The following is a 27,789-nucleotide window of genomic DNA, read 5'->3' as shown; positions in this document are numbered from 1 at the left end:
ATGATCATCAAACGTTCGTTTACAACTGAGTTTTTGCATAATTGGGAGTTGGCCTTTACCTGAACTTGATGACCTCTGGTTTTAACTTGGGCCATTCCTTTCTGTATAGAATATATAATCGAGCTTCAAATTACACCTTTCTTGCATGTTTATGCAATGAAACGTAAACACACTTTCTATTTCTAATTGTTTTTGTCAGTTCTGGTTGTAATTAAAACTTAATGCTGCGGGACATTATCAGATCCACCCCCACCCTCGCCTCTCTATATGACATATGACATGACATTAGTGCCAGTGTGAGCAATGTCTGCTACTCTGTGCCATCTTTTTCACTGACAGTGTTGTCTCTATGTGCGTCTTGCATGTTCCGTTTAAAATAAATATAAAAAAAAAATGACATTCAAATACAGTATTTTTTAAAAATTATCACCTATTTCAAATTTGTATTAAAGTTTTAGTTGAACATTCTACATTGAATTACAACGCGGAAAACTAATTTCATCATTTAAAACGTATATTGAAAAGTGTTATCTTGAAAGAAAATAAGCCACAGAATCTCAACATAGACGTGTTATTCCCCCTCGCTCAGGCCGTAATGGCCGAGTATAAAATAGATTCCCTCCACGTACAAGCACACCAACATGGAGAAATCAATAAGTGCTAAAGTGGATCGGTATATTTATCTGCGCTCGTAAGGCTTGAACTGAATTTATATTCATTGAACCGCTATTCTCTCACGAGAAAGATTAGTGTTTGTCCAAAATAGATAATTATAAGACTTTGTTTTGCAGATGCCCATAGCAAAATGCAACATTTTATAGGGAAATCTTTTCAATTTACAACTTTTTTGATTTATGAATCTGCGATACAGTGACTCAATGAGCTATAGTCATTTGCCTTTAAGCATTTACTTACATCAGTAACGTTTAAGATTTAACATCGGTGACAATATCTATGGAATAAATATAGCTATAGAAGGGCCTTAGTGCAATGACGTATGTGCAATGTGTATGTTAAAGAAAAATCATACACATTTATTGTCATAGATTTTTTTATTTCTTTCCTAGCACGCCATCCTATATAGCGTATTTTATTCCCAAAGCATTTGTATTCGCATTATAAAAATAAGTAAAGGAACGATGTGTACTGTTTGTCTCTTCGTGTTCTCCGCTGATAAAGGCGTGATAACTGCTAATATCAAAAACATTTCCAGCGAGTTGTCTGCTTACGTAATCTTGCTGGTATCCTCGATTTAAAAAAAAAACATAGTTGAAATTCCATCGTCTTAAGAGGAGGTAAGTATTTGACAAATCAGTTGTTTGTATCTTATCTAAACGCGTGTCCGCTAGCTATACAACAGGTCGCCACATACACTTAGGCCGCTAAAATGTAAGGCGACTTAATTTGTCAGTCAACACTACCTTGGCCAGCTTATCATTCAAGTAGCAGTACAAACAGCAGGCCATCCAGCCACACAATTCAACTGTTTGCTCACAAGCCCTTTATTTTTCTCATTCCCTAAAGCGCATCCACTGCTGGATAAAAAAAAAAATCAATGGAAGACTGACATTATCTACTATTTTATAGATTTACCACTGTCAACAGAAGATGAATCGCTAGCCTTTAAACATTATGTCTCGCACTACACATTCGTTTGACAGAAGCTATTTTAAAGCGTGCTGTTCAGAGCTCTGGTGATGAAAACGGTAGCTTTTGTTTGAATGTTTAGTGTTTGAAGTCTAGTGCCTTAGTGATGTGAAAGTACTCACAACCCACTCACTCTGATTAGGCACCAAGCTATATTCAGCCTTACCCAGTGCATGTGTTAGTCATTGTTTGATGCGAACAAAATGTTAGTTACAAAGTTCGTCTAACCAGCAGTGGGCGTATCGCTGACTAATGAAACTTGCTGGTGTTGATGAACTGGCTGGTACGTTATAAAGAACCATCTCATGTTCGTATTACGGTCCTTCGGTGGTCAGTACAGCCTGGCTAAGTGAACCTTGAATTGATTTCCTTTCTTGTGACGAATTTTATAAAATACGGCCGGCCAGCCGGTGTTTTTTTCTTCTCCCAATACCTTGCAGTTTCCAGGGGCAGAATACAAATTGGATTTCAAGCCACCTTTTTTTTTCTATCTCCCGCACGTTTACATATATCTTGTCTGTAAAGCTGCTGGTCCGCAACCTCGACTTAATAGACTGGCATTCATGAAAACCACGTTAAAGAAACACAGGCTAACTGAATGTTTTTAACTACCCATTGCATAAAGCATTTTGAATAATGCTGAAAAAATATTACGAAATAAAAGCTAACCCATATTTAAAACTAAATATTGAAAGTTTATCGGAAGTTAGAGTAAATCAGTTTTAGTTGGAAAAAAAAAACTGTAATTAAAAGGCTGAAAAAAGTAAGACTACTGATTTCATTAAACGATGTTAACGTTTGACGAGTTATTGCCCTTAGTCTACAGTTTTTTATAAAAATTGCGTGTGTTAAAAAAAAAAAGAAAATATTCTTTTTCATTGTATATCTGCTTAAACAATACTACGTAAATTTAATTTCATCAAACACAATACATGCATACATAATTGTTTTAAACATCGACACCAATCTAAAGATTTTAATGGACACATTCTTTTTATTATGGCAAGCACATGTAGCCCAACATAAACTCCTAAGTGATGTGTTGTAAAAAAATATATAAATGAAAATGTCGATTTTATTTTTTAAATATTGAATGATGCTTAGTAGCCTAGGCAAATTGCATTGCACATAACTATCAGAACATGCAAACCTTTTAAATTAGCACTTGGTGAAATCTCTTTAGCCAGCTACAGTGAAAATTAAGGGTAATAAACTCAGCATAATTTCTCCTCACGTGAAGCTCCCGCGCTTCTCCTCCCCGAGGTACTGTCTATGGCGTAATTTTTTCTGCCAACAGCACCCCACCTATTGTAACGTAATGACATCCTGTGTGAGCCATAGCCAGCGTTTGTTGGAACAAAAATATTCATTTGCCTTTTTGTTTTCTCTCTTCCACAACCTTTTTGCAGTCATTGTTTCAAATCGGCCTAGGGATTTGGGTGTGTGTTGTAGTTGTAGTCAGTCCCGCTCCACAACACATTTTCTCTTTATTGACCAGTAAAAATAATTGACACAAACCCGCCCCACTTTCCTTACAAACTGAATTTAGATAAATGTAAGTTGAGTTAAAAAACAACGGCGGTGTATGAAGTAATTTCATCTAACCTTAGATGATAGGGGGAGGGGGGAATATGATCAATAGTCGTGGGCTAGCCAATAGCACTACGCGTGCTGGCGAAACCGCCTTGCCCAGCCCACCCGGCATCAGATACGCTACTCCTCCGTTCTCTCAATTCTTTTTCGCTTCAGCACTTACGAGCACACTGACGAACACACTAATGACTTGCTTGTGTTTTGATTGATACGGGGGAGGAGGTCCTACCGGCTGATTCAGAAGACACCCCCTTCCCCTTTACGTCATCGCCGCCATAGTAATTCTACTTTTCTAGGTGTCTGCCCTCTCTGCTCGGCTTGATCGTCGTCATCCACATAGTGGTTCCACTGCATCAGGCCTTAGTCATCCGCTTCCACAGGCCTCCCTATTGAGCAAGATTGCCTTCTGCATTGGTCTGTTGATGGCATGTCTTGCCTTATTGCTAGCACCATATAGAACTTGACCATCCAACTTTAGTTTGTGCTAGCTAGCTTGTGGATTGAGTCAAGTGAACTGTTTTTTCTTTTCTTTCAAAGACAGCCACTTGTTGTTGGATACATTCTATGTTGAACGTTTATCACTGAGTGCAGAAACTGACGCATCTCTTCAAACCATTTCACATTTTATAGGTTTTGTGTGCGTAATTATTACATTTGGGAACTTACAATATAGTATGTGGATAGCTTCTTCTGTGTGAGTATTCTACCTTTTTTTTTAAAAAAATGCTCTTGTTTTAAAAAATGTCATGATCAATTTTTGAAACCGATTTTGCTAGATGGTTTTGTTATCTGGCGGTTGACTTTTTTAACGTGAGCTTGAATTTACGAACAGGTGGATAACAAGGTGCTCAAGCTGATAGTGTTCAGACACGACGAGACATTTAACGTGTACTGGAACAGCAATAAACGTGTTCGACATGGAGATGAGCATTTACAATCTTGTGTTTTACAATACCTTAAATTTGTTACAGATCAATGCTTTGTTGCGATAAATTCTGTTTACATTCACTACATGAATGCATGTTTGCAAGTAAATAGTTTCAGCTATTTACTTGAAGCTTATGAGTACACTAACAAAAAATCAGGACTATTTTTATTACAGTGTTTATCTGAAAGAAATAATGCCTATTGTGATGTTTTTCAAATCTCCTCAATTTGTGTGTTTTTAAACCTAATTGTCTAAAATTAACCTCTTCTGAATCTGTTGTATAAAGATCTAGAGTTTCTTTTTACAGTTGCTGAATCCCTCGTCTTTAATGTTAAACCCCTCTACAATATCTACTGCAACAACCAATTTAAAAAAAAATGCGTGCACGCCGTTCACATTCGCATTTGTGAACCAACCAGCTTGCACCATACAACACTTAAGTGCGAAATGTTATTTTCAACTACCTCTAGTTGGTAATGTAGTTGTTTTAAAAGATTCAGTTTTGTATGTGAATGGAGCTGCTGCTGTATTATGGCTATTTGTTTTTTGTCTTTATAGTTTTTAACTGAATATTCATTGAAAAGTTGCTTGGATATAAAATGTCAAATGGGGTAAGGCATGACCTGTTTCCGAATACGTTAATGCTGTTAGGTCTTTGTATTATTATGGTAATACGGCAAACATAAGCAATGCATAAACACATCTTAGCCCTTATGCTTGAAATAGCATTGTGTGAAATGAAAAAGCGGAACTACGTTACATGTAATCACAACACACATGAATGCCAAGACTCACACAGTTTTCTGTAACTAATTGGCTTGCATTGTTTGTGAATTGTTTATAATTTGCCGTATAATATAGGTGAAAAGTTAACGGTAACAATACATTTAATGAAAACGTAGACATAACAAAACATAATTAAACTGCTAAATATTGGGTTCAAGTTTTGATTTAGGGCTGGGGTTAGGTAAAGTGTTATGGATACTTGAAAAAAAAAACATCAAGTACGTCTACTTGTAAATATTTTGATGTAATTTAAAGGCACAGGTATCACATAATCTGAATGTATGCATGCACTCAGTTATTGTAAGCTTCCCCCCCCCCCCCCCCCCCTTTCTCAAGTCCCATTGGCACTGCTCAGACTCAGTGTTTGCATTGGTATCTATATAAAGCTTTAAGATACGAAACCCTTTCGTGACCACTTGTCTCTTGTCATTTCATAGTCTACATTTGACATGATTCTAGCTTAAGTCTCCCGAGTGAAATAAGCCATGGCAATATTGCTCTATCACCCAGCAACTGCGTACTTCCACCGCTGCTAGACACGAGCCCAAGTGTTGTATAAATGTGATCATGATTCACTTTGTAGAGATTGCCCCTTCTAGGTAACAATGGTAGTTGTAGTGACACGCTTGGCTCCAAAAGTCAACCTTGTTTGTATATCAGAAAGTAGATAGATAGCACAGGACCTAGCGATTGCCTCTGCTGGACACACACTTGGACATGTAGGATGTTCTCCCCACCTAGGCTGTCTACTTACCGAGAGCCTCTATCGATTTCTGTAGAGAAAATGATAGCTGGTCCATGAATCGATACTCTGCCCAGTCTGAGATTGTCGCTGTGTTGGGGAAAAAAATCCCTGTCAATATCTTTTATAATGGCTTAGACCCGTTTAAAAAAATAAATGAGGGGCTTGGCCATTGGATACACTTTTAAGAACTATACTTTATAACTATCGTATTGATTTCAATCTGTATTCATTTTGTTACAATTATTTTATGTTTCAATTTTCTTTTTATAAAAAAAATGTTCGTTCTTAGATGAATATTATTCACTTTTTATTTTTTTTAAATTTGATCTCTTAAATGTTGGGCGTGTAAAACGTGCAGTTGTTATAAGTAACACGACTACTAGGATTGGAGAACTATAAAGCTGCTAATGTTTTGCTATTAGCTCAGTCATTAGCACCAAACTATACACTATAGACATTATTAGATACTCGAGTAGTATCAGGAACAATAACCTACTGCACTTCAACTAGAAACGAATGTACATGGGTCCAAAGCAAATGGCTCGCGTCAACTGTTCGTATTAATAGGCGTTTGATGAAGGTCATAGAATAGCGGTGGAGCAACTTTCTGTTAGCAGGACGCCTTGTGTGTATGGGGAGGAAATAAGCATTATTCATGCCTCACCCTATGGTCTAGCAGCAATTAGCCAACTCTTTCACACTACACACACATTTAGTGAGTCCGTATAGCCATTTTATTACTCATTCATAATAGCAATACAGTGCTCATTAGTCTGCCCCAATTTACAGCTGGTGAGTTTTGAAGGTCACGGGTAGGTTTATTTGAAGGTAATAATGTACTCTGTTCTATGGGGGGGGGGGGGGGGGTCGTCCATATTTTCCATAGAGGTTTAGTGTTGGACCGTCACGGAAAGCCGCGAGAATGGGTTAAACAAGGGTCCCTCATTACTAGATTTGGTCTTGTATCAGGCACCGGAGGTTGTTAGTCTGATCGATAGGCGGGGGTCATCGCATCGTGTGCGTCTATTCCCGGCCCTGAGACGCTGCAATCAATACAAGCCGCCAGTGTTTGCAGCTATCTATCTCTCTGCTATCTCCGAACATTTGTTTCCCGCTACCCTGTAACGCTGTCCCCGTATTGATGTTAGCGTTATCCCACGGCTGTTCCTCGAGGTCGGCCCACTAGTTAACACGTAGTACACAAGGCTCCACTCCTTGTTGCATCGATCCATACAATGACGTCCGTGTGTTGTCTAGCATTCCATCAAACTAGGAACCAAGTTAATTGACACCCTGGCTAATAGTCTAAAGAAGAAAACAAAATAGCTATATCAATATCTCTATATGGCTAATTTGTTTGAACATAATATACCTCGATTCCAGATATTTGTTTAAATATATGGACTAGAATAGACGAGGAATCAATACGCGCCGAGTTACCAGTATAGGAAATACGCAGTTCTATTGAAGCTGTTGGGGGTGATAACATATTTTTACACTTAGCCAGATCAATTCATTTCTTTGGCTTCAGATCTTATTTTCTTATCACAGAATTGCTAGTGGTGAGTATGCCAAACATAAGTAAAGCAGTTGAGCTGTTTATAAGCGTGATTATTATTAAAGGCGCGAACGATATAAAACTAGGTATCATTAATACACAAACGGGCTGTTTGAAAAAATAATGCCACGCCAATAAGAGTTGCCAAGGGACAGCTAGAAATATCGATCTCTCGTTTTGACGTCACGTAGTGAATCAGGAGTAGATCACATGATTGTTCTCGTTTCGATTGGTCAATTACCCTAGTATTTACACTAGTGAAGCCTTCAGCAATCAGCCACCTGATCCGTGGTTTCAATTAGTGCCTTCTAAATTGTTTGAAGTTATAGTCCCAGCATACATGCTGAATGGATTTGTGTTCAAATCATGGTACATTGCATGCAACAGTAGTTCACAGTAAAAACTTTTTACAGGGAGTCGCGTCCTTCTCTTCTCTTTTCTTTTGTAAATTCTGGAGATATCATTAGGTAACTGGAAGATTTCTCCCTTCTTGTACCTGCTAAATTGTCTGATTAAAAATATTTTTTTTTTTACTTCCGCTTAAAGTGAGTTTACAGGATGAACATCGTTACTGGCACATTTTGTCCACTAGACTGTAACAATTTGATGAATGAGTGATCTCAAGCATGAAAAGAATCAGCGAGTGAATATGTTGAAGGCATTGACCTTCAGACGTGCTGCCTGTGTGTCTGTTGTATCGGTAAATTGTTAAATACACCAGCTTTCAGACGTGCTACCTGCTTCTGTCTTTTGTACAGGTAAATTAGTTGAGTGCGTCAGTCTTGAGACGTGTGTTGCTTGCTCCATCTGTAGTGCAGGTAAATTAGTTACCTACTCTATCTAGCTGGCTGTACAGGTAAAATAGCCGAATGCGTCCGTTTGAAAAATCTAGCTGGCTGTTCAGTTAAAATAGCTTAATGCGTCCGTTTAAAAAAAATAAAGCTAGCTGTACAGGTAAAATAGCTGAATGCGTCCGTTTGAAAAATCTAGCTGGCTGTACAGGTAAAATAGCTGAATGCGTTTCCCGCTATAGCTTGTCCAGGTAAATGGGTAGTTCATCCTTCTCCTGAATGTTTTTGAAAGTGTTCACAAACATTTAAGTCTTTTACTTTTAATACTGCTGTGTTTACCAATTAATATTCTACGCGTCTTGCATTAAATGTGTAAAATGAATCCTGTGTATAAAATGAAGGCCTCTATTTTCCCACCGGTTCCTCTGTTTGGCCTAGTCTGTGTAGGAAATGTGTGTTTACAGCCAGGCTGGCGAAACCTGGCGCTAGTATGTTTGGTATTTTTGGCACTGTACTCGCACATGGCATGCTGTACCACGCTCGGTTCCCGCCGGCTTGCTCTCTACATTGTCTGTATACTTTTGTCTAGATGATCCTTGTACATATCGGTCATATCCAAGGTAATGTGTTGCCGGGTAGACCCTCTACCTGGCAACGTGTGAAGTTCGAGTCACTAAATTTGAAGAGAAGTGAACCTACAGTTTGCCTCCACTTGTCTACCCCCGTAAGATTTTCTTGGAGGAGAGGCTAAGGGGTATTTATTTGGAGTTTGTCCAATATAGAAACACGTATTCATTATCTCTGGCAAAGTGTGAGCTTTAGCTCACGTTTTTGTGGTAGAAAAAATGGATTTAGTCAGTTTCCAGAAGAAAAAAATCCCAAACTTTTAAGTCGTTTGTTAATTCCCTACCCCTCGCAATTTACAAGCTTAAATTACTCTCCTCCTTTGTTGAGTCTAGATTTAATCTACCTATCCAATCTGTATCATCACCCACCTCCCCATACAAATCTTCGCCTTCCAGTTCGCAATCACCACCTTATATCACAGTTAAAAACCTTCAATAGCTTTCTTCATTTATCTGACTGTTTAAATTGCATCAATAAAAAGTCAACATTCTTTACATATTGTTTTTTTAAAGTCGCGGTTAAGAGTTGCCTGTTAAGTGTTTGCTACTTGTTGATTTCAAGACGAAGTGTTGTCTTTTCTCATGCTGCACATGCTATGCATCCTTGCACCAACACTGTAGGTACGTTGTTAAGACTGCTCACCTACACCCTTTTTATTAGTAGTATTAATGGAAGCAGAGCACGCATGCGCTCCTGTGAGTAGAATGGTGTGTCTGTGCCGTTAGATGCCAAGCACTTTCTCACCTGCCGTCCGTGTAATCCAGCGAGATGCTGTGCCGGCTTACTTGCCGTGTTACTTGTAACCCTAAATCGTGCGGATTATTTCCTCTCATCTTGGATTTAGTCGTTGAATGAGTGGGGGCCACTAGAAGGTTGGTCAAGTTTCTTTCCTTTCCATAAACATTTGCTTGCGTCTTTTCTACAAGCGATTTTTATTTTCTTACCTGCGGTTATTTTTGTTCCTATGACATGTGCTTGGTTTTATCCCAGTAGGTAGAGCTAGAAAAAGTTGTAGCTTGTAAGGTATGGCGTTAAGGACCAGTATGTCACTTAAATGGCATTACACGACACAGAACGAACAATAAATTTATACATACAGATAACATATGGGCTATAGAAAAACAGAAAAATATGAGTCAAATTGTAAGGCTTAAGTAAGTCGACTTACACAGTGAAAAGATTATGAATAGAGTATGCCTTAACATGTGTTTCTATGTGAAATACGAGCTTTGATGTGGAAAGCTGATACCGATAAGAAGTTGTTTACCCTCTACCCGATGCCGTGTTGTGTGTTTGGGTTGGTGCTAGTAGTAGGCGTGTCGTGTGTTGTTTCTAAAAATCCCTCGTGTCTATTTTATCGTTTAAAATATGTATTGTGGTTGTTTGGTCGCTAGATCCAAGTAATAAATTATTCAAGCGTTGGGCCAGCCTAAATACGATAGGATATTATAAATAGCCCAGGCCTTGATCAACACGCTAATGGGTGGGTGGTGGTCGTGGAGAGGGGAGGGAAGAGAGGGGTGGTTAAGGTTTTCCAAATGTGGCCTCGATGCCGATTGGCATAGGATACCGTACTTGGTCAGCATGCATTAGCTTAGCGATGTTCTGTAGTTGGCTGGTCGATATCGATTCCCTTTGAGCTATCCGTTTTCTCGTACGGTACCTACTGCCCTGGCCCCAACTGGTCGCTCTTTGCTGGAGTTAAGCTGGTGTTGGCAAACTTATGGTTGCTATTTTTGCTCGTCTGGCACCCAGTGAAAGGTGACGGTGGCAGTACTCGCCCTAGGCGGCGTCTCGGACACTTTGAATGTCTGTGTGACGACAAGGGTCAGTCGTCTCCACCTGGGGCGACTTTTCTCCCTCGTGCCAGCCTGTAGAGCTGGTTCATTAGCCCTGGTATTGCAGTTGCTAGGGCCTAATGGTGCTGTTGACTTACGTTCTAATTATGTTAGATTAAAAGTGTTATCGTTAATTAGAAAATCATGTGGTAATTTATAAATATGGTGGTGTGAAATAGCTACACACGTTACCCACCGTCTCACGCGCATCATCGCTTAGCACATTACTCCCCCCTCGCGTAGCACATAAACACTGTGTCGGTTTCTACCTGTGTAGGTGGTCTTGGAGGGAAGCCCGCATCTCTCTCCTGGCATGGCTTAAATCGCATGAGAGGTTTTGGGACGGACATTTAGATCATGTTTTCCATAGCCTTGGTTTGCCTGATACATAAAAGAACTAGTTCTATATCCAATGGCGGATAGTATCTACTTGTACAGTAACCAATATTCGTTCAGTCAAACGGATCTTCTTCGCTGGACTGAAATACTCCGTAACACCGACACGTCACTTCCTTGTCATGCCTTGTTATGGTGAGGGCTAAACTAGTGAAAATCCCAGCTTTGATACGCCTTACTGGCGTACATAGATGTAAAAATTGGTGAATGTATCGAGCTAACGATTGAACATATGCTGTATTTGATAAATGAGGGTTCGAAGCGTGAAGCTTTAGACACGTGTGTGTGTATTGTGCGCCTACCCTTGAATTTCATGCGACACTTGAGGTTGTCAGTGTGGTTGTGTGTGTCCGAATGAAGTGGCCATTGATTAAAGACATGTGCACAGGCATATCGGTAGGAGGCAGCTTACAGTGTGCCAAACAGTTTTAGTATTGAAATCTTGTGTTTTATCACTGTTAATTTTTAACTGAAGACAACCATATTTGTTGCATCATACCTGCAGCTAAAGATAATCCTTAGATCAAAGCCAGCGAACTGCCGTGAGTAAGCGAGTCTATGCAACAAACAAGCTTACCCTGCGTGACCTGGCTTCCCAGGTCAGTAGTCATGCTTGACTTGACTAGATTCTTACCAATCCAATTACGTATCCTCCACAGATATACCAACGCCCTGCATGATTTCCAGTACTTGGACTTTGATTCCAGATCAGTAAGTTTTTGACACATATGTTCTAGAAAATAAAACTTTTTAAAAAGTTTGTTATCCTTGTCCTTAGTTCGACAACTCCCCTCTTGGAGAGAGAGAAAGAGAGCACTTTAATGGTTACACACACACAATTTATGAAGCCAAAAAAAAAAGTCTCCCGGAGACTCAATATGTCATTACCAAATTTCTTAGTCTGAGCTAAAACATTGCCCATGAGTATTGGTCAACCCAAATAGGTCCAAGATTTTGATTGTGCTTGACACCAAGTCGACCACGGTCCCACAGTATCGCACTTTGACACCTCCACTAATACGGCCATTATTACTTGGCCACTCTGGGAGCAAGACCTTGTGAACACTCGCCCTCTTTAGAATATTGTCTGGATTATCTCCCCCCACTTAATTGATTAACATGGTTGCTGTCGTCGCTTGGAGAAAACATTCTTGTTACCGAGAGGAAGACTAGTAAGAGTGGCTTTTTTAAAAAGTACACGTGTTATCTTACTAAAGCAACTTTTATTGGTAAAATTAATATTATGTCAAATGTATGTTGAAAGTATTTTTTTTTAAAAATAATCGGGCTGTTTACATTTCTGACGGTTACAGCAAAGTTTACAATAAAAAACACGATTCCCTTCAACATCTTTAAGACCCATCGTTAAATAAACCGGAGTGATCTACCCTAAACTTTCTCGAATATTCTTATAATACACTGCGGGGGATAGCAACTCGGGATATAGACATGATTTTAAATCCATTTTAAATACTTAAAGTTTTTAAAATAGAATAGAATCTCTTAGCGCCAAACAATGTGTATAATAGTGCAGAATATTATTAGTACCTATATAAATTCACATGCGTTTTTTTTTTGAGAAATCGGAAATAGCGTAAATTACTACTTCCGGTCAACGGAAATTACTCACAATTTGACATAAGGTAGAGAATTAGATCTTTTACTGACGTGAAATTTCATTTATCTATATGGTAAATGTATCTTGAAAGTTTTTCCTATATATTGCGCCAGTTCTAGTGTGGAGTATCTGGTTATCTTTCTCTACACCAGGTTTAGTATCTGGATATCTTTCTCTACACCAGGTTTAGTATCTGGTTATCTTTCTGTACACCAGGTTTAGTATCTGGTTATCTTTCTCTACACCAGGTTTAGTATCTGGTTATCTTTCTCTACACCAGGTTTAGTATCTGGTTATCTTTCTCTATACCAGGTTTAGTATCTGGATATCTTTCTGTGACCAGGTTTAGTATCAGTATCTGGATATCTTTCTCTACACCAGGTTTAGTATCTGGATATCTTTCTCTACACCAGGTTTAGTATCTGGTTATCTTTCTCTATACCAGGTTTAGTATCTGGATATCTTTCTGTGACCAGGTTTAGTATCTGGATATCTTTCTCTACACCAGGTTTAGTATATGGTTATCTTTCTCTACACCAGGTTTAGTATCTGGTTATCGTTCTCTACACCAGGTTTAGTATCTGGATATCTTTCTCTACACCAGGTTTAGTATCTGGTTATCTTTCTGTACACCAGGTTTAGTATCTGGTTATCTTTCTCTACACCAGGTTTAGTATCTGGTTATCTTTCTCTACACCAGGTTTAGTATCTGGTTATCTTTCTCTATACCAGGTTTAGTATCTGGATATCTTTCTGTGACCAGGTTTAGTATCAGTATCTGGATATCTTTCTCTACACCAGGTTTAGTATCTGGATATCTTTCTCTACACCAGGTTTAGTATCTGGTTATCTTTCTCTATACCAGGTTTAGTATCTGGATATCTTTCTGTGACCAGGTTTAGTATCTGGATATCTTTCTCTACACCAGGTTTAGTATATGGTTATCTTTCTCTACACCAGGTTTAGTATCTGGTTATCGTTCTCTACACCAGGTTTAGTATCTGGTTATCTTTCTGTTCCCCATGTTTGGTGTGTTTAAATGTTGATACAAGTGTAAACACTTAATGCAAATTATGTCTGTAGTTCTTACAACTTTGCCTAGGTTGCTAGTCTACCGTTGCCTGCTTCACCTGTATCATATTCGTCGTTTGTTTTAATGCCTAGAACATTGCTATCCCTCAGTTGACTGTACCACACGTAGCTGTACCCTCGTTTGTTTTAATGCCTAGAACATTGCTATCCCTCAGTTGGCTGTACCACACGTAGCTGTACCCTCGCTTGTTTTAATGCCTAGAACATTGCTATCCCTCAGTTGACTGTACCACATGTAGCTGTACCCTCGCTTGTTTTAATGCCTTGAACATTGCTATCCCTCAGTTGACTGTACCACACGCAGCTGTACCCTCGCTTGTTTTAATGCCTAGAACATTGCTATCCCTCAGTTGACTGTACCACACGCAGCTGTACCCTCGCTTGTTTTAATGCCTAGAACATTGCTATCCCCCAGTTGACTGTACCACACGTAGCTGTACCCTCGCTTGTTTTAATGCCTTGAACATTGCTATCTCTCATTTGACTGTACCACACGTAGCTGTACCCTCGCTTAATGCCTAGAACATTGCTATCCCTCAGTTGACTGTACCACACGTAGCTGTACCCTCGCTTGTTTTAATGCCTAGAACATTGCTATCCCCCAGTTGACTGTACCACACGTAGCTGTACCCTCGCTTGTTTTAATGCCTAGAACATTGCTATCCCTCAGTTGACTGTACCACACGTAGCTGTACCCTCGCTTGTTTTAATGCCTAGAACATTGCTATCCCTCAGTTGACTGTACCACACGTAGCTGTACCCTCGCTTGTTTTAATGCCTAGAACGATGTAGGCAGGCATCAAGTGGCATCGATTTTTGCATTCTCTACACTCAGTTCCTTACATATCTTTACGCGGACACAGATTTATCCTTTAACCCTGGGTGGTATCGAGTATTTTCTCCCACGTCACTTGTAGTTGTAAGACGGAGATAACAAAACTTTGATTTTTTAAATTCACCATTTTATCTTACCGTTAGCTTTGATGTATCGAAATACTGAATTCTTTGACAAGATACAGGAAATATCTATAGAGGTAGACGTTTCTCCAGTTCCAACTGCGTGTTTCCGATTCTTTGTATCCGCCGTTAAAGAACAGCCATGACGGCTGACTAAGGTCGATAAAAAGCTTGAGTCGGTTTTATTACTTGGATGTATCCACACGAGTAGGTCTCGTCTCAACAAATAACAGCCTCGTGCTTGATGGCGGCTAATCTAGCTCGTCTTGTGTTGTTTTTTTTTTTGTCATGTACTGCTGCATGTATCCACACAAACTCACCAGATGCACATACACACACCTACACAATTTGTCATGTACTGATGCGTATATCCACACATACTGATCAGATGCACATACACACATTTTTCAGGTACTGCTGCATGTATTCACAAACACATACTCATCAGATGCACACACATCCACACATTTGTCAGGTATTGCTGCGTATATTCACACATACTCACCAGATGCACATACCAATATGTCATGTACTGCTTCATATATTCACACATACTCACCAGATGCACATACCAATTTGTCATGTACTGCTTCATATATTCACACATACTCATCAGATGCATACACACATACACACATTTGTCAGGTATTGCTGCGTATATCAACACATACTCATTAGATGCACATACACAATTTGTCATGTATTGCTGCATATATCCACACATACTCACCAGACGCACATACCTATTTGTCTTGCTGCATATATTCACACATAGGCCTACTCACCAGATGCACATCCACACACACATCCACACACATGTCATGTACTGCTGCATATATCCACACATACTCATTAGATGCACATACACAATTTGTCATGTATTGCTGCATATATCCACACATACTCACCAGACGCACATACCTATTTGTCTTGCTGCATATATTCACACATAGGCCTACTTACCAGATGCACATACACACACTTATTCGTTTTCCTTATGGGGGGGGGGGGGGGTGAAGACATTGTGATACCTGCCACAAACAATATTGTAGATGTTTCAGTTATGTGATTACAAAACTTCATTGTATTCCTTTAAAAGTTCGTGTTCGTTAAAATAGACAGCTAGAATGTCAGGTTGACTGACACAAATTTAAACACTATACATGAACAAAAGTTTTCAAGATAAATCTGTGGCCAGCTACATGTAACCTACAGCCAGCAGGCAGTTGCATGAAAATTAGGTTCCTTGTTACAATGCCAGTATTACTTTTTTACTTCTTAAAATACTGCCACTAGCAACCACAAAAGGGACGTTCATCTCTACGGGGTAAAGATGTGTCAAAATATTTACTCTATTATCATTTTAAAATGAAAGTAAATATAAATTTTGAGCAGACATTGATTGAAACAATGTTACAGTTACTTTGTCATATAATTTTTGTACAGAAAACGTTTGCTTGCGAAAATATTTCATTCTGTCTGCCTAGTTCTATTGACCAGTGTCCATGTTGGTGTAATGTCAAGCCACATGTTTTATGTTGACACTGGTATCTGGACCGGTGTCTATCTTAATAAGTATGTGTACTTGACAGTGTCACGACCATAATGCCCGTTGATGTTTAGGCTCAGTTTGAATGAACACCGGGCATGCAGCGACCATAATGCCCGTTGATGTTTAGGCACAGTTTGAATGAACACCGGGCATGCAGCGACCATAATGCCCGTTGATGTTTAGGTACAGTTTGAATGAACACCGGGCATGCAGCGACCATAATGCCCGTTGATGTTTAGGCACAGTTTGAATGAACACCGGGCATGCAGCGACCATAATGCCCGTTGATGTTTAGGTACAGTTTGAATGAACACCGGGCATGCAGCGACCATAATGCCCGTTGATGTTTAGGCTCAGTTTGAATGAACACCGGGCATGCAGCGACCATAATGCCCGTTGATGTTTAGGCACAGTTTGAATGAACACCGGGCATGCAGCGACCATAATGCCCGTTGATGTTTAGGCACAGTTTGAATGAACACCGGGCATGCAGCGGCCATAATGCCCGTTGATGTTTAGGCTCAGTTTGAATGAACACCGGGCATGCAGCGACCATAATACCCGTTGATGTTTAGGCTCAGTTTGAATGAACACCGGGCATGCAGCGGCCATAATGCCCGTTAATGTTTAGGCACAGTTTGAATGAACACCGGGCATGCAGCGACCATAATACCCGTTGATGTTTAGGCTCAGTTTGAATGAACACCGGGCATGCAGCGGCCATAATGCCCGTTGATGTTTAGGCACAGTTTGAATGAACACCGGGCATGCAGCGACCATAATACCCGTTGATGTTTAGGCACAGTTTGAATGAACACCGGGCAAGCAGCGATTATTATGCCCGTTGATGTTTAGGCACAGTTTGAATGAACACCGGGCATGCAGCGGCCATAATGCCCGTTGATGTTTAGGCACAGTTTGAATGAACACCGGGCATGCAGCGGCCATAATGCCCGTTGATGTTTAGGCACAGTTTGAATGAACACCGGGCATGCAGCGACCATAATGCCCGTTGATGTTTAGGCACAGTTTGAATGAACACCGAGCATGCAGCGACCATAATGCCCGTTGATGTTTAGGCACAGTTTGAATGAACACCGGGCATGCAGCGACCATAATGCCCGTTGATGTTTAGGCTCAGTTTGAATGAACACCGGGCATGCAGCGGCCATAATGCCCGTTGATGTTTAGGCACAGTTTGAATGAACACCGGGCATGCAGCGGCCATAATGCCCGTTGATGTTTAGGCACAGTTTGAATGAACACCGGGCATGCAGCGACCATAATGCCCGTTGATGTTTAGGCACAGTTTGAATGAACACCGAGCATGCAGCGACCATAATGCCCGTTGATGTTTAGGCACAGTTTGAATGAACACCGGGCATGCAGCGACCATAATGCCCGTTGATGTTTAGGCTCAGTTTGAATGAACACCGGGCATGCAGCGGCCATAATGCCCGTTGATGTTTAGGCTCAGTTTGAATGAACACCGGGCATGCAGCGACCATAATGCCCGTTGATGTTTAGGCACAGTTTGAATGAACACCGGGCATGCAGCGACCATAATGCCCGTTGATGTTTAGGCACAGTTTGAATGAACACCGGGCATGCAGCGACCATAATACCCGTTGATGTTTAGGCACAGTTTGAATGAACACCGGGTATGCAGCGAGATGTCAGCTGCAGATTTTTCCAACCGTGATCAATAAAATGGAGGTGATTTGGGAAGTCTCACGCCCTCTTGAATATAAAAAGAGCAGCTGGGATTCTAAAAACTAATTAGTATTTTTCTATCTCGACTGTGGACAACAGATCACAAGGACCAGTGGGTGAATTGTCTTATTTGGCTATTGGTGTCCTAACCATTTCAATGCCTTATTGCGAGTGCGCAATAACGCTTACAATTTTTAAAAAGCTGTAGGGGTAGAGGAGGGAAATATTTGTTACTAAACGTTCTGTTGAGAAAAAAATGGAGGAGAGTATTGATTATTCGTCTCCATGTCAACAAACAGGGGTCCCATGTAAACAAGTCGCTGATTACGAAAGTACCGAACCCCAACCGTTGATGATAAAGGTCAAAATTTGCATTTTATTTTCCAACCTCTATCCAATTTTTTTTTTTTAGATTTGTATTTTCTTTGAGGCAAACTATACCGTTTTTTTATAATATTTAATCTCATGTGTTGAATTATTCATTATTTAAAAATAAGTTACTGTCACAAATTTTTTAGGGTAATCTTTTGCACGTAACCAAACAAATTTCCAGATATATACAACTGTTGCACCTGACATGAATATTGAAGGTTTTTTTTTGTTTGTTAAAAAAAATCCCTCTACACCCTATCTCTAGATCAGATCGTTCCCCTCAGCCTACGTATCCATTGGCAACCTTTTCCAAGATTTACCCACGGTGCCTGTCCAGCCTGTATTGCCAAAATGTTGAACCGTTTCTGTCAATATATCTCTGCCAGCCTCATGTAATCAATCCACGTTTTAAACTTTATGGTAGGAGGCGCTGTCTTCCCCAAACACACTGCACCTACATAAGAATTACTATCAAACTCGTAAGCTTGTTTTTGTTGGCTGCAGTAAGGTATGAAGTAACGAGAGCCAAACACATCCATACAAGACGTAGGTCAATGGAGGTGTTGGACACGGGGTATCGGTATCAGTCAGATGACGGGGTGGGGAACATCCGTCACGCGGGTGGGACAAATTAGCTGTCCCATCTGTACCCGAGACCCAAGGTGCATAAGTGCTCACTCCGAACCTGCACGATGCGCGGGTGCTCCCATGGGACGGATGAATCAACCCCACTGGATGTAGGAATACCACATGCTCCATAAACACAGCTTGTAGGCTTACAGATGTATGGTCAACACTAATTTCTTCATGCGTGTTTTTGGCCGTTTCGTTAGTAGCTCTGAGGAAATATATTTTTGTTAATGGGGAGGGGGGGGGGGGAAGAATGAAATACATGAAAGAAATAACTTTTGAAGTAGGCTTCTTTCTTCTTCCCCCCCCCCCCCCCCCCCCACCCCAGTAGTTCTAAATAGTGGCGGGACAAAGACAGGTGACAATAAATGAGCTTTACACGCAGGAAATATTCACTTGAGATGTTAAATTATGTCGTATTTAACCAAGGTGTTTGATGTATGCTCTTGTTGTTTGTGTACACGGAGCTATAAACGGAAAGGCTCCCCCCCCCCCCTCACGTGTGCTGCTGCCATTGTACCGCACTAACCTCTACACGTCATGGTGGCACAACGGAAGCACGCACGTGGGCTATTATTCGTGAAAGAATATGGCACGCATAGATTGCTTGTGCTCTGGCATCTACAATCAATTATTTTTTTCCCCGTGCCCGCTGAGTGGCGATGACGTAAATAGATGAATACAGATTTAGATTAAAATGATGCTATAACTGTCCCCGTTTACATGACCTATCCCTCGTGCACCTTTGGGACATGACCTATCCGATGGTCGGATCAACTAGGTGTGTAGTGTGTTCTTTCCTGCTCCTTGACGTGAGGTAGAGGGGGAATGATAGAAACGTGATTGATTGTGCAAATGACTGGTGCGCACTGAGCTCATCAATACAAGACATTTCGCAATCTCAGGCGTGAATCTTGCCTGTCTTAGTGTGTATGCCCTTTATATTAAGTTGTGTGTTTGTGGGGGGGGGGGGACGACTTTGACCTAAACCTGGCCTAGTGGACCTTGTAGATAGATGTTAGAAACTGTAGTTTCCATACAACTAAAAACACGTTGTTGTGTTTTGTCATAGAGACATGGTAAAATAAGCTCCTGTTGTAGTGGCACCACATCATACAAAATGGAAGTATAATTGCTTGTTTTCGGGTGATTAAACACTACTGTTTGAGCGTGGTATCCAATTAACTTGGAGGATGCAGAAAATTAACATAACAATGTGGCACTTTGAGGGGGGAAAAAGGATGCTGTTTAACGAAGCTATTTATAGCAGTTGCAAAAAAAGCGTGTTTTCAGTTCAGTAAAAAAAAATATATAGAATTCTGATTTAAAAATATTGTATAGAATTCTGATGATGGCTATTGATTTTCACGCGAGCGTAAAATGGCCGACTTGCAATTTGAAAAACACATTTTTTTTCTTATTCCAAATTGAGATCGATCGGAGGCTTGTATCCTGTGTCAATAATGTAGACACTTTATTACACGGGGTTGAGTGATAGCACAACTTTGAAGAGGCCCTTCTCTTTTATGTTTCACCAAACTAGCATACTTTTCGTATACCAACTACCATCGTGTTTGCCATATTCTGTGTACTATACCATCTTGCTGACAATTTTGTGTACCAACTACCATCGTGTTTGCCTAATTTTGTGTACTATACCATCTTGCTGACAATTTTGTGTACCAACTACCATCGTGTTTGCCTAATTTTGTGTACTATACCATCTTGCTGACAATTTTGTGTACCAACTACCATCGTGTTTGCCTAATTTTGTGTACTATACCATCTTGCTGACAATTTTGTGTACCAACTACCATCGTGTTTGCCTAATTTTGTGTACTATACCATCTTGCTGACAATTTTGTGTACCAACTACCATCGTGTTTGCCTAATTTTGTGTACTATACCATCTTGCTGACAATTTTGTGTACCAACTACCATCGTGTTTGCCTAATTTTGTGTACTATACCATCTTGCTGACAATTTTGTGTACCAACTACCATCGTGTTTGCCTTATTTTGTGTACTATACCATCTTGCTGACAATGTTGTGTACATACTACCATCGTGTTTGCCATATTTTGTGTATTATACCATCTTGCTGACAATATTGTGTACATACTACCATCGTGTTTGCCATATTTTGTGTATTATACCATCTTGCTGACAATTTTGTGTACCAATTACAACAGTGTTTTCCTTATTTTGTGTCAACTCTTATTGTTTCCTGTTTTTAAAGCTTCATTCTTTTAAGATCTTCGCTGGTTACAACAAAAGTTTTCAATCTGAAACATTTTTACGGCCGGCTGACACTGGTCTGATATGATACCAGATTCAAATTCGTCCCTTGGCGAAAGGACCCAGACCAACACTTGTTACGTCACACCGTCTAGTTACTTGACCTGTTGAAATGCTTCTTAAGAAAACACCTGTTGATTCATCCATGTGAACGTGTTTATTATCCAACTACTAACGCCAGAGTTATCTCGAGCTGTACAACTAACATTTCCTTGCCCCCTTCCCCCCTTTTTTAGCCGCTACGATAGATCCTTCATTTACCTTCCCTAGAGTTGTCTTTCCTGCTTGATGATGATTTTTTAAATGCTGCCCCGCTCCTTTTCCCCCCACCTTTGGTAAATCTATTCTTTCTTTTTTCCTTTTTTTTTTTGTTCCACTGTCTAACCTTCACTATTCTATACACATTTTTCGCTTTCTATTTGGAACTCTGCCCAAAACATGAATATTTTAATAACCTTGGGTTGAGTTTAGATCAGATTTTCATAGTTTTCTTTGTACACTACCCCTTGGTTAAAACACTAGACATAATCGTTACATTAAAAAGCTGGGGGGAAAAACCAACCTTTAAACCGTGTCTCAAATCTTCACAACAGAAGGGAATTACAAAATTTGATCTCTGTATCTCTGCCCTTATTGTGTCGAATCTTGTGTGGTTTGGTGTATCTACACAATACTTGACGCGTGAATATTCTGGTGCTCGTATTACTATGGTACTGGACGATTCTGCATTTAGTTGGGTAGTTTTGTTTGCTCCATCAAATCTTAAGGCCGTATTTTCATAGCCTGCTGTAGAGACCAGAGCAAGCTAGGATTTATTTGTAGTCCGTAGACTGTAGTGTACCTTTTGTAGATGAGTATGTTTATAATGTGCAGCGTGTTCACATGCCTCGGCAAATCCTAGCATTAGGTTATTGGAGGGGGGGGGGGGGGGAGAGTAGAGTGGAATATAAATGAGTTGCACCTACTTGATTGAAAATTAAAAACAATCTTCTTGTCAGCTGATTGATTTCTAAAAAAAATGTTTAAAAAAATTGTGTTCAGTATAAATATTTCTTTTAACCGATATACGATCTGTAATGGCTGTAGTCTGCTACCAGACACGGCATTTTTTTCTTGTTTATACCCACACCAGTCGGACCTGACTCGACAGCCTGCTGGAGGTGAGTTACCTACACTCTGCGCCTGACATTGCACATGACCTTGCTGGTAACACGCAGGCACACCTTCCGTTTAACCCCTCTTTTGATTAGATGAGACCAGCAGAAATGTAGGAGACGTATGGGGAGATAAGAAAAAACTCTGCCAATTACTAGCAGACCAGCGACTACTACTGGCAGACAAACGAGGAAATGAACTCGCTGAAATGGGAAGGGGTGTGGGGGGGGGGGGAGTAAATGAGCACCCACTACCTTCTTTCTCTCGGATATTGATTGTCTTTTATCGATTGTACGCGTACCATATGTGATCATCGGGTGAGTTTGATCGTCTGGACGTTTAGCTGGGGCTATTTCTGAACATGCCAAAAAAGTATCACTTCGAGATGGCCGCATTACGTTACTAGGCCGAGCTCAATTAGTTTATGCGTCCTAGTATATGCGGAGTCATATAGCCGAACTTATAATACATTACATAATAAAAAAAAAAACAGGCTGTAATGAATGCATTGTTTTATAATAGATAAAAAAATCGATTTGCATTTAGGGATAAAACTGAAGCATGAATGAAAATGACTACACTTAGATTAAGCCATCACGGAATGTGTACGGGGGTGGTTTACGTGTACGGGGTGGTTTACGTGTGATTGTCTCAGGGGGCTGGCCACTATTCTTGATTAGGTTCCAGCGATGGCTTGTGGTAAATCCATTTGATTGATGCGCTCACGATCTCAACTTTATTAGCCCCCCCCCCCTTTCCCTCCGTCAGTATCCGATACTGCACACCACAGTTGTCCTCGTGAAGTAGCGAACGGATGCACGCGACTCGATCGCTAGACCCAGGTTATATCATTGTTATATCCGGGGTCTCCTGGTATTTTATACATCAACCTAGATAATACAAAGATGTTATACTTTATATGTATTAAGTCGACTTAATACTACGTCACCGTAAAACCGAATCCACAGCAGAATAAACCTATTGTTATCCATCATTTTAAAGCTTCCAGCCAGTTTTCCCTCATGTATAAGCCAGTGCAACTGATACTATATAAAATATTCTGCTGGTATGGCCAACAGAGCTAAATGGACATGTTGACAGTGATAGATGAAAATGCAAACGTTACATTTACGTTCCGCGCTGATCAGCCCTCTAGATCTACATTGGTAGCAAGGGCTATCACAGCCAGCCGCCAACTAGTTAAACCACCAGGCATTGGCTGGGGAAAAAAGTGTTTGAAAATCGCACTTTGAGATTCCTAACGTTTTTGTTGTTTTTTTTTTTGTTTTTTTTTTTGCTGGGGATTTAATTTTTTTTTTCTTGACGAGGCCTAGCGTGACAGGTTGCTTTACAACTGGCAGTGTGAGCTCAGGGCATGGGCGAAATGTGCCATCTCCCCTTGAGGAGGCATCAACGTGCAGCTGGCTATTTCCCCACCCCTAAACCATTCTGCAACACGAAACTGTCATGCTAATTATAAATCGCAGCTCACGGCTTCGTGTAAAAATTTTGACATCGGCCGACACGTGACCTTGTAGATGCTTTGCGATGAGTGTATCAGTGGATCGATTGCCGCGGGGGGGGGGGGGGGGGGGTGTTACCGCTAGTTAAATGTTATATTATTGTAATTCATTATATGCAGTTTTTTCTAGAGTTTTAGCCTCCCCTATATCACCCTACAGGTAGATCTAACCTAAGGGAGAGGGTTTTTTTTTAGAATCCGGCCCCAAGTACAATTTTTTTTAGTAAACAATAGAAGCAAAGGTCTTATAATTACTGTCAATTCTGCATCATACATCGTCATGGATTGTTTCAGTAGTTTTAGTTTGTACATTTGTTGCCTCGCTCCCCCACTTTAAATAACTTAATTGTCAACAGAGCCCGTTCCCTTGGTGACAGCGGTATGTTTGGATACTGCGTCATCTACATTGTATTGCCGTGTCCCATTACTTTCATCCCCCCCCCCCCATCCCTCCTCTACTGCCGTGTCAATGTGTATCTCTGACCACACACACTAACACGTAGTAGTCCCAAATCTTACTTTTGTTGAATCTCTCAATGCCGCTCCACACGGGTGTTTGAAAAAGTAGAACAGGCAAAAATCTAATGTCCAAATATCTCTGTGCCTTTTTTTTTTCGTGTGTGGTCTGTTATTTTAGCCTAGCTAATAACTTTATCATAGAAACGTTCTAATCTCAATAGTTTTTTTAAAAAGGAGCACTTCTTTACTACATTTGAACTCTACGCTAGCTAAATGATGTGGTAACCTAGGCGATCCACACACACTTGGTGGGTTTCTATAGCAAAGACCCAACAGCCGCGGTAATATCTCAAACACAGCCTAACTGCGCACGCGTATTTGTACACATACGCAAGGCAAAAATAACCCCACCGCCCCACCCATCGTTCTGGTTCAGGTCAATTAAATCGATTGTGTGATCGACTTTGTTGGTGTGATCGACTGTGTTGGTGTGATTTAAACACCAGAAATGGTTGCCATAGATCAAGAACCCTTCCTGGTTACGTCATCTGCAGCTGCTTGCTCTTATTCTGGCGTTAATTTGTTGAGTCAACACCCTTCTCCTCCCTGCACACGGAGACTTGTTTCATCTGTCCTTCTTAATGGTCAATCATTATCGTTGAGGGTTATTTTATTTTAAGAACAGTACTGGAAATACCTACAGTTTCTTGTTACTCTACATCATACTTGGTTTGGTAACTTTTCAGTGGGGTAACTGATTTAACTAAGGCCATTTGGTTTCTTTCACCATAAGACCTGATTTCATGAGTTTGATGATTAGGTTATCATTTTATGATTTATTATTGGGCTTAATTTCTTACTAATAAATGGTAGGCTTAGGCAATATTAAGTTATTATTTGCCTTGGAAAATAAAAGATAATGATTCTCATTTGATGTTTAAAAAATAAGTTTGCAAAGTTTATTTTAAAAATATGATTTTTTTTTTGCTTTTGTATGTTGTAAAATTAAGCACTTTTTGGGGGGCATTGTTTTTTCTACCTATGACATTTTTTTTAAACAAATTTTCTTTTTTTGTCTTTAGAAGTGTGAGGAGGTGATTTAGTCATAAAGCATGGACGCTTCGGGGCCTGGCCCTGGTGGGGCCCCCTATGGCCTGACCGTGGAGGAGCTGGGGAGCCTGATGGAGCACCGGGGTCAGGAGGGTATAGACTTGCTCAACACCAAATATGGGGGTGTAGTGGAGATGTGCAGAAATCTTCGAACAGATCCAGTCCTTGGTAAATCTTTTTCAATTAGAATTTATCCACTCTTGTTTAAACTTTATACAAAAATGTCTGGAAATGATTCAGCTGGTGTTTCTCTTTGATATGTAGTGATGACAATGAACTTGTTTCTCTTTGATATGTAGTGATGACAATGAACTTGTTTTTCTTTGATATGTAGTGATGACAATGAACTTGTTTCTCTTTGATACGTAGTGATGACAATGAACTTGTTTCTCTTTGATATGTAGTGATGACAATGAACTTGTTTCTCTTTGATACGTAGTGATGACAATGAACTTGTATTCTCTTTGATATGTAGTGATGACAATGAACTTGTATTCTCTTTGATATGTAGTGATGACAATGAACTTGTTTATCTTTGATACCTAGTGATGACAATGAACTTGTTTCTCTTTGATACGTAGTGATGACAATGAACTTGTTTATCTTTGATACATAGTGATGACAATGAACTTGTTTATCTTTGATACATAGTGATGACAATGAACTTGTTTCTCTTTGATACGTAGTGATGACAATGAACTTGTTTATCTTTGATACATAGTGATGACAATGAACTTGTTTATCTTTGATACATAGTGATGACAATGAACTTGTTTCTCTTTGATACGTAGTGATGACAATGAACTTGTTTCTCTTCAGGTCTGGATGAGACAGACATTGAACAAAGACGGCGGATTTTTGGCTCTAATGTGATTCCACCGAAACCTCCAAAAAGTTTTCTGCAGTTAGTTTGGGAGGCGTTGCAAGATGTTACACTAATCATTCTCATTGTTGCTGCCATCATTTCTCTAGGATTATCATTTTATAAAGCTCCTAAGGATAACCAAGGTAAGAAAAATTATGCCTGAAATAGTAATTTTTTTTAATACATAGGCAGCAGAGCAGATTTTTTTAAGCTAACTCAATCTAGAGCTTTCAGTTTAACAAGTTAGACATTATTTTGTGTCCTTTATTATTGATAAACTGAAATGTATAAAAAAAGCCATCTTTTCTGTAGAGCTAAACATTCTTAAACTTGATCTTTTATATGTAACTTTTTAATTAATCTAATGCTTAATAATTTTTAAATTTGTCTTTTAGCTGGCGTCAGAGAGGAAGACACTTATGAGGTCGCAGGAGGGAACATTGAAGAAGCTGCCGGCTGGATTGATGGTCTGGCTATCCTGGTTGCTGTTGTTGTTGTGGTGCTTGTTACTGCTTTTAATGACTGGAGCAAAGAAAAGCAGTTCCGTGGTCTACAGAGTAGAATTGAACATGAACATAAATTTGCTACCCTCCGCAAGGGTGTGGTTGAGCAGATCCCAGTCGGCTCCCTAGTTGTGGGAGACATTTGCCAAGTCAAATATGGTAAGTCCCTGCAGACACATCTACATTGGCCCACCTTAATGTTTATAGTTGCAAAATGTAACATTAGATGTATCCGGGTGTGTGTGTGTGTACGCTTGGTTACACAATTGTGTGTTTATGTATGTAAATATATATATGCATAAGTATAATGCATATATATGTGTGTGTGTATGAATGTGTGTGTATATACATGCAAATGTATACATTTATACATTTATGTTATTTTATATATATATATATATATATATATATATATATATATATATATATATATATATATATATATATATATATATATATATATATATATATATATATATATATATATATATATATATATATATATATATAATGTGTGTGTGTGTGTGCTTGGTGTATATGTGTAAGTTTAAGTGTGTGTTTGTATTTTAAAAATTTTATTTGAGCTATAAGATGACACTCATCATCCAACTGATTTACCAGATATTCTCTAAGATCACACTTGTAGAAAAGTATGGATAGGTACATTCAAAACAAGAACAAAAACTATTTACAAACTAACCATACAAGTTTCATTACTACTTTTCTAGGTGATCTTTTGCCAGCTGATGGCATCATTATACAAAGTAATGACCTTAAGGTAGATGAAAGTTCATTGACAGGAGAGTCTGACCACGTGAAAAAAGGGGAGAACAGGGACCCCATGCTACTCTCAGGTAATGAGTTGTCTTGTGTAGAGAGAAATCTGAAATTGAAGATTTTAGTCATTAAAATGGCAAAGTAGACTACAGGACTAGTCTGTTCTTTTAGGTGACTGCTATGTCCTAACATGAATTTCATGGAATCAGTTATTTTATCCTAGCATGGTGTTTTATGTAATCAGTTGGGTTGTTCTAG

General features: G+C 39.7%; 1 protein-coding gene across 20 annotated transcripts in view; it reads left to right on the top strand.

Moving 5' to 3' along the window:
- Positions 1-27,789, top strand: part of LOC131930346 (plasma membrane calcium-transporting ATPase 2) — an 86,004-nt gene that overhangs the window by 26,881 nt on the left and 31,334 nt on the right. For 14 of the 20 annotated variants that reach the window (XR_009384116.1, XR_009384115.1, XM_059286786.1 and 11 more), the window contains 5 exons: positions 11,569-11,620; positions 25,359-25,554; positions 26,206-26,394; positions 26,647-26,913; positions 27,483-27,608. Coding sequence is in view for 18 of the 20 variants with exons in the window: in XM_059286786.1 (XP_059142769.1) it covers positions 25,389-25,554; positions 26,206-26,394; positions 26,647-26,913; positions 27,483-27,608 (748 nt within the window). In the remaining 2 variants the exon portion in view is untranslated. Of the gene's footprint in view, positions 1-3,468; positions 3,935-4,639; positions 4,780-9,418; positions 9,548-11,568; positions 11,621-25,358; positions 25,555-26,205; positions 26,395-26,646; positions 26,914-27,482; positions 27,609-27,789 lie in introns of those variants that run through there. The other 6 variants (XM_059286792.1, XM_059286789.1, XM_059286791.1 and 3 more) reach the window with 5 other exon arrangements.

The sequence above is a fragment of the Physella acuta genome, unplaced genomic scaffold (genome assembly GCF_028476545.2).
Source record: "Physella acuta isolate Inbredline_101_S28 unplaced genomic scaffold, ASM2847654v3 ptg001761l, whole genome shotgun sequence".
Lineage (NCBI taxonomy): Eukaryota > Metazoa > Mollusca > Gastropoda > Physidae > Physella > Physella acuta.
This window is presented reverse-complemented; position numbering and strand designations above follow the sequence as displayed.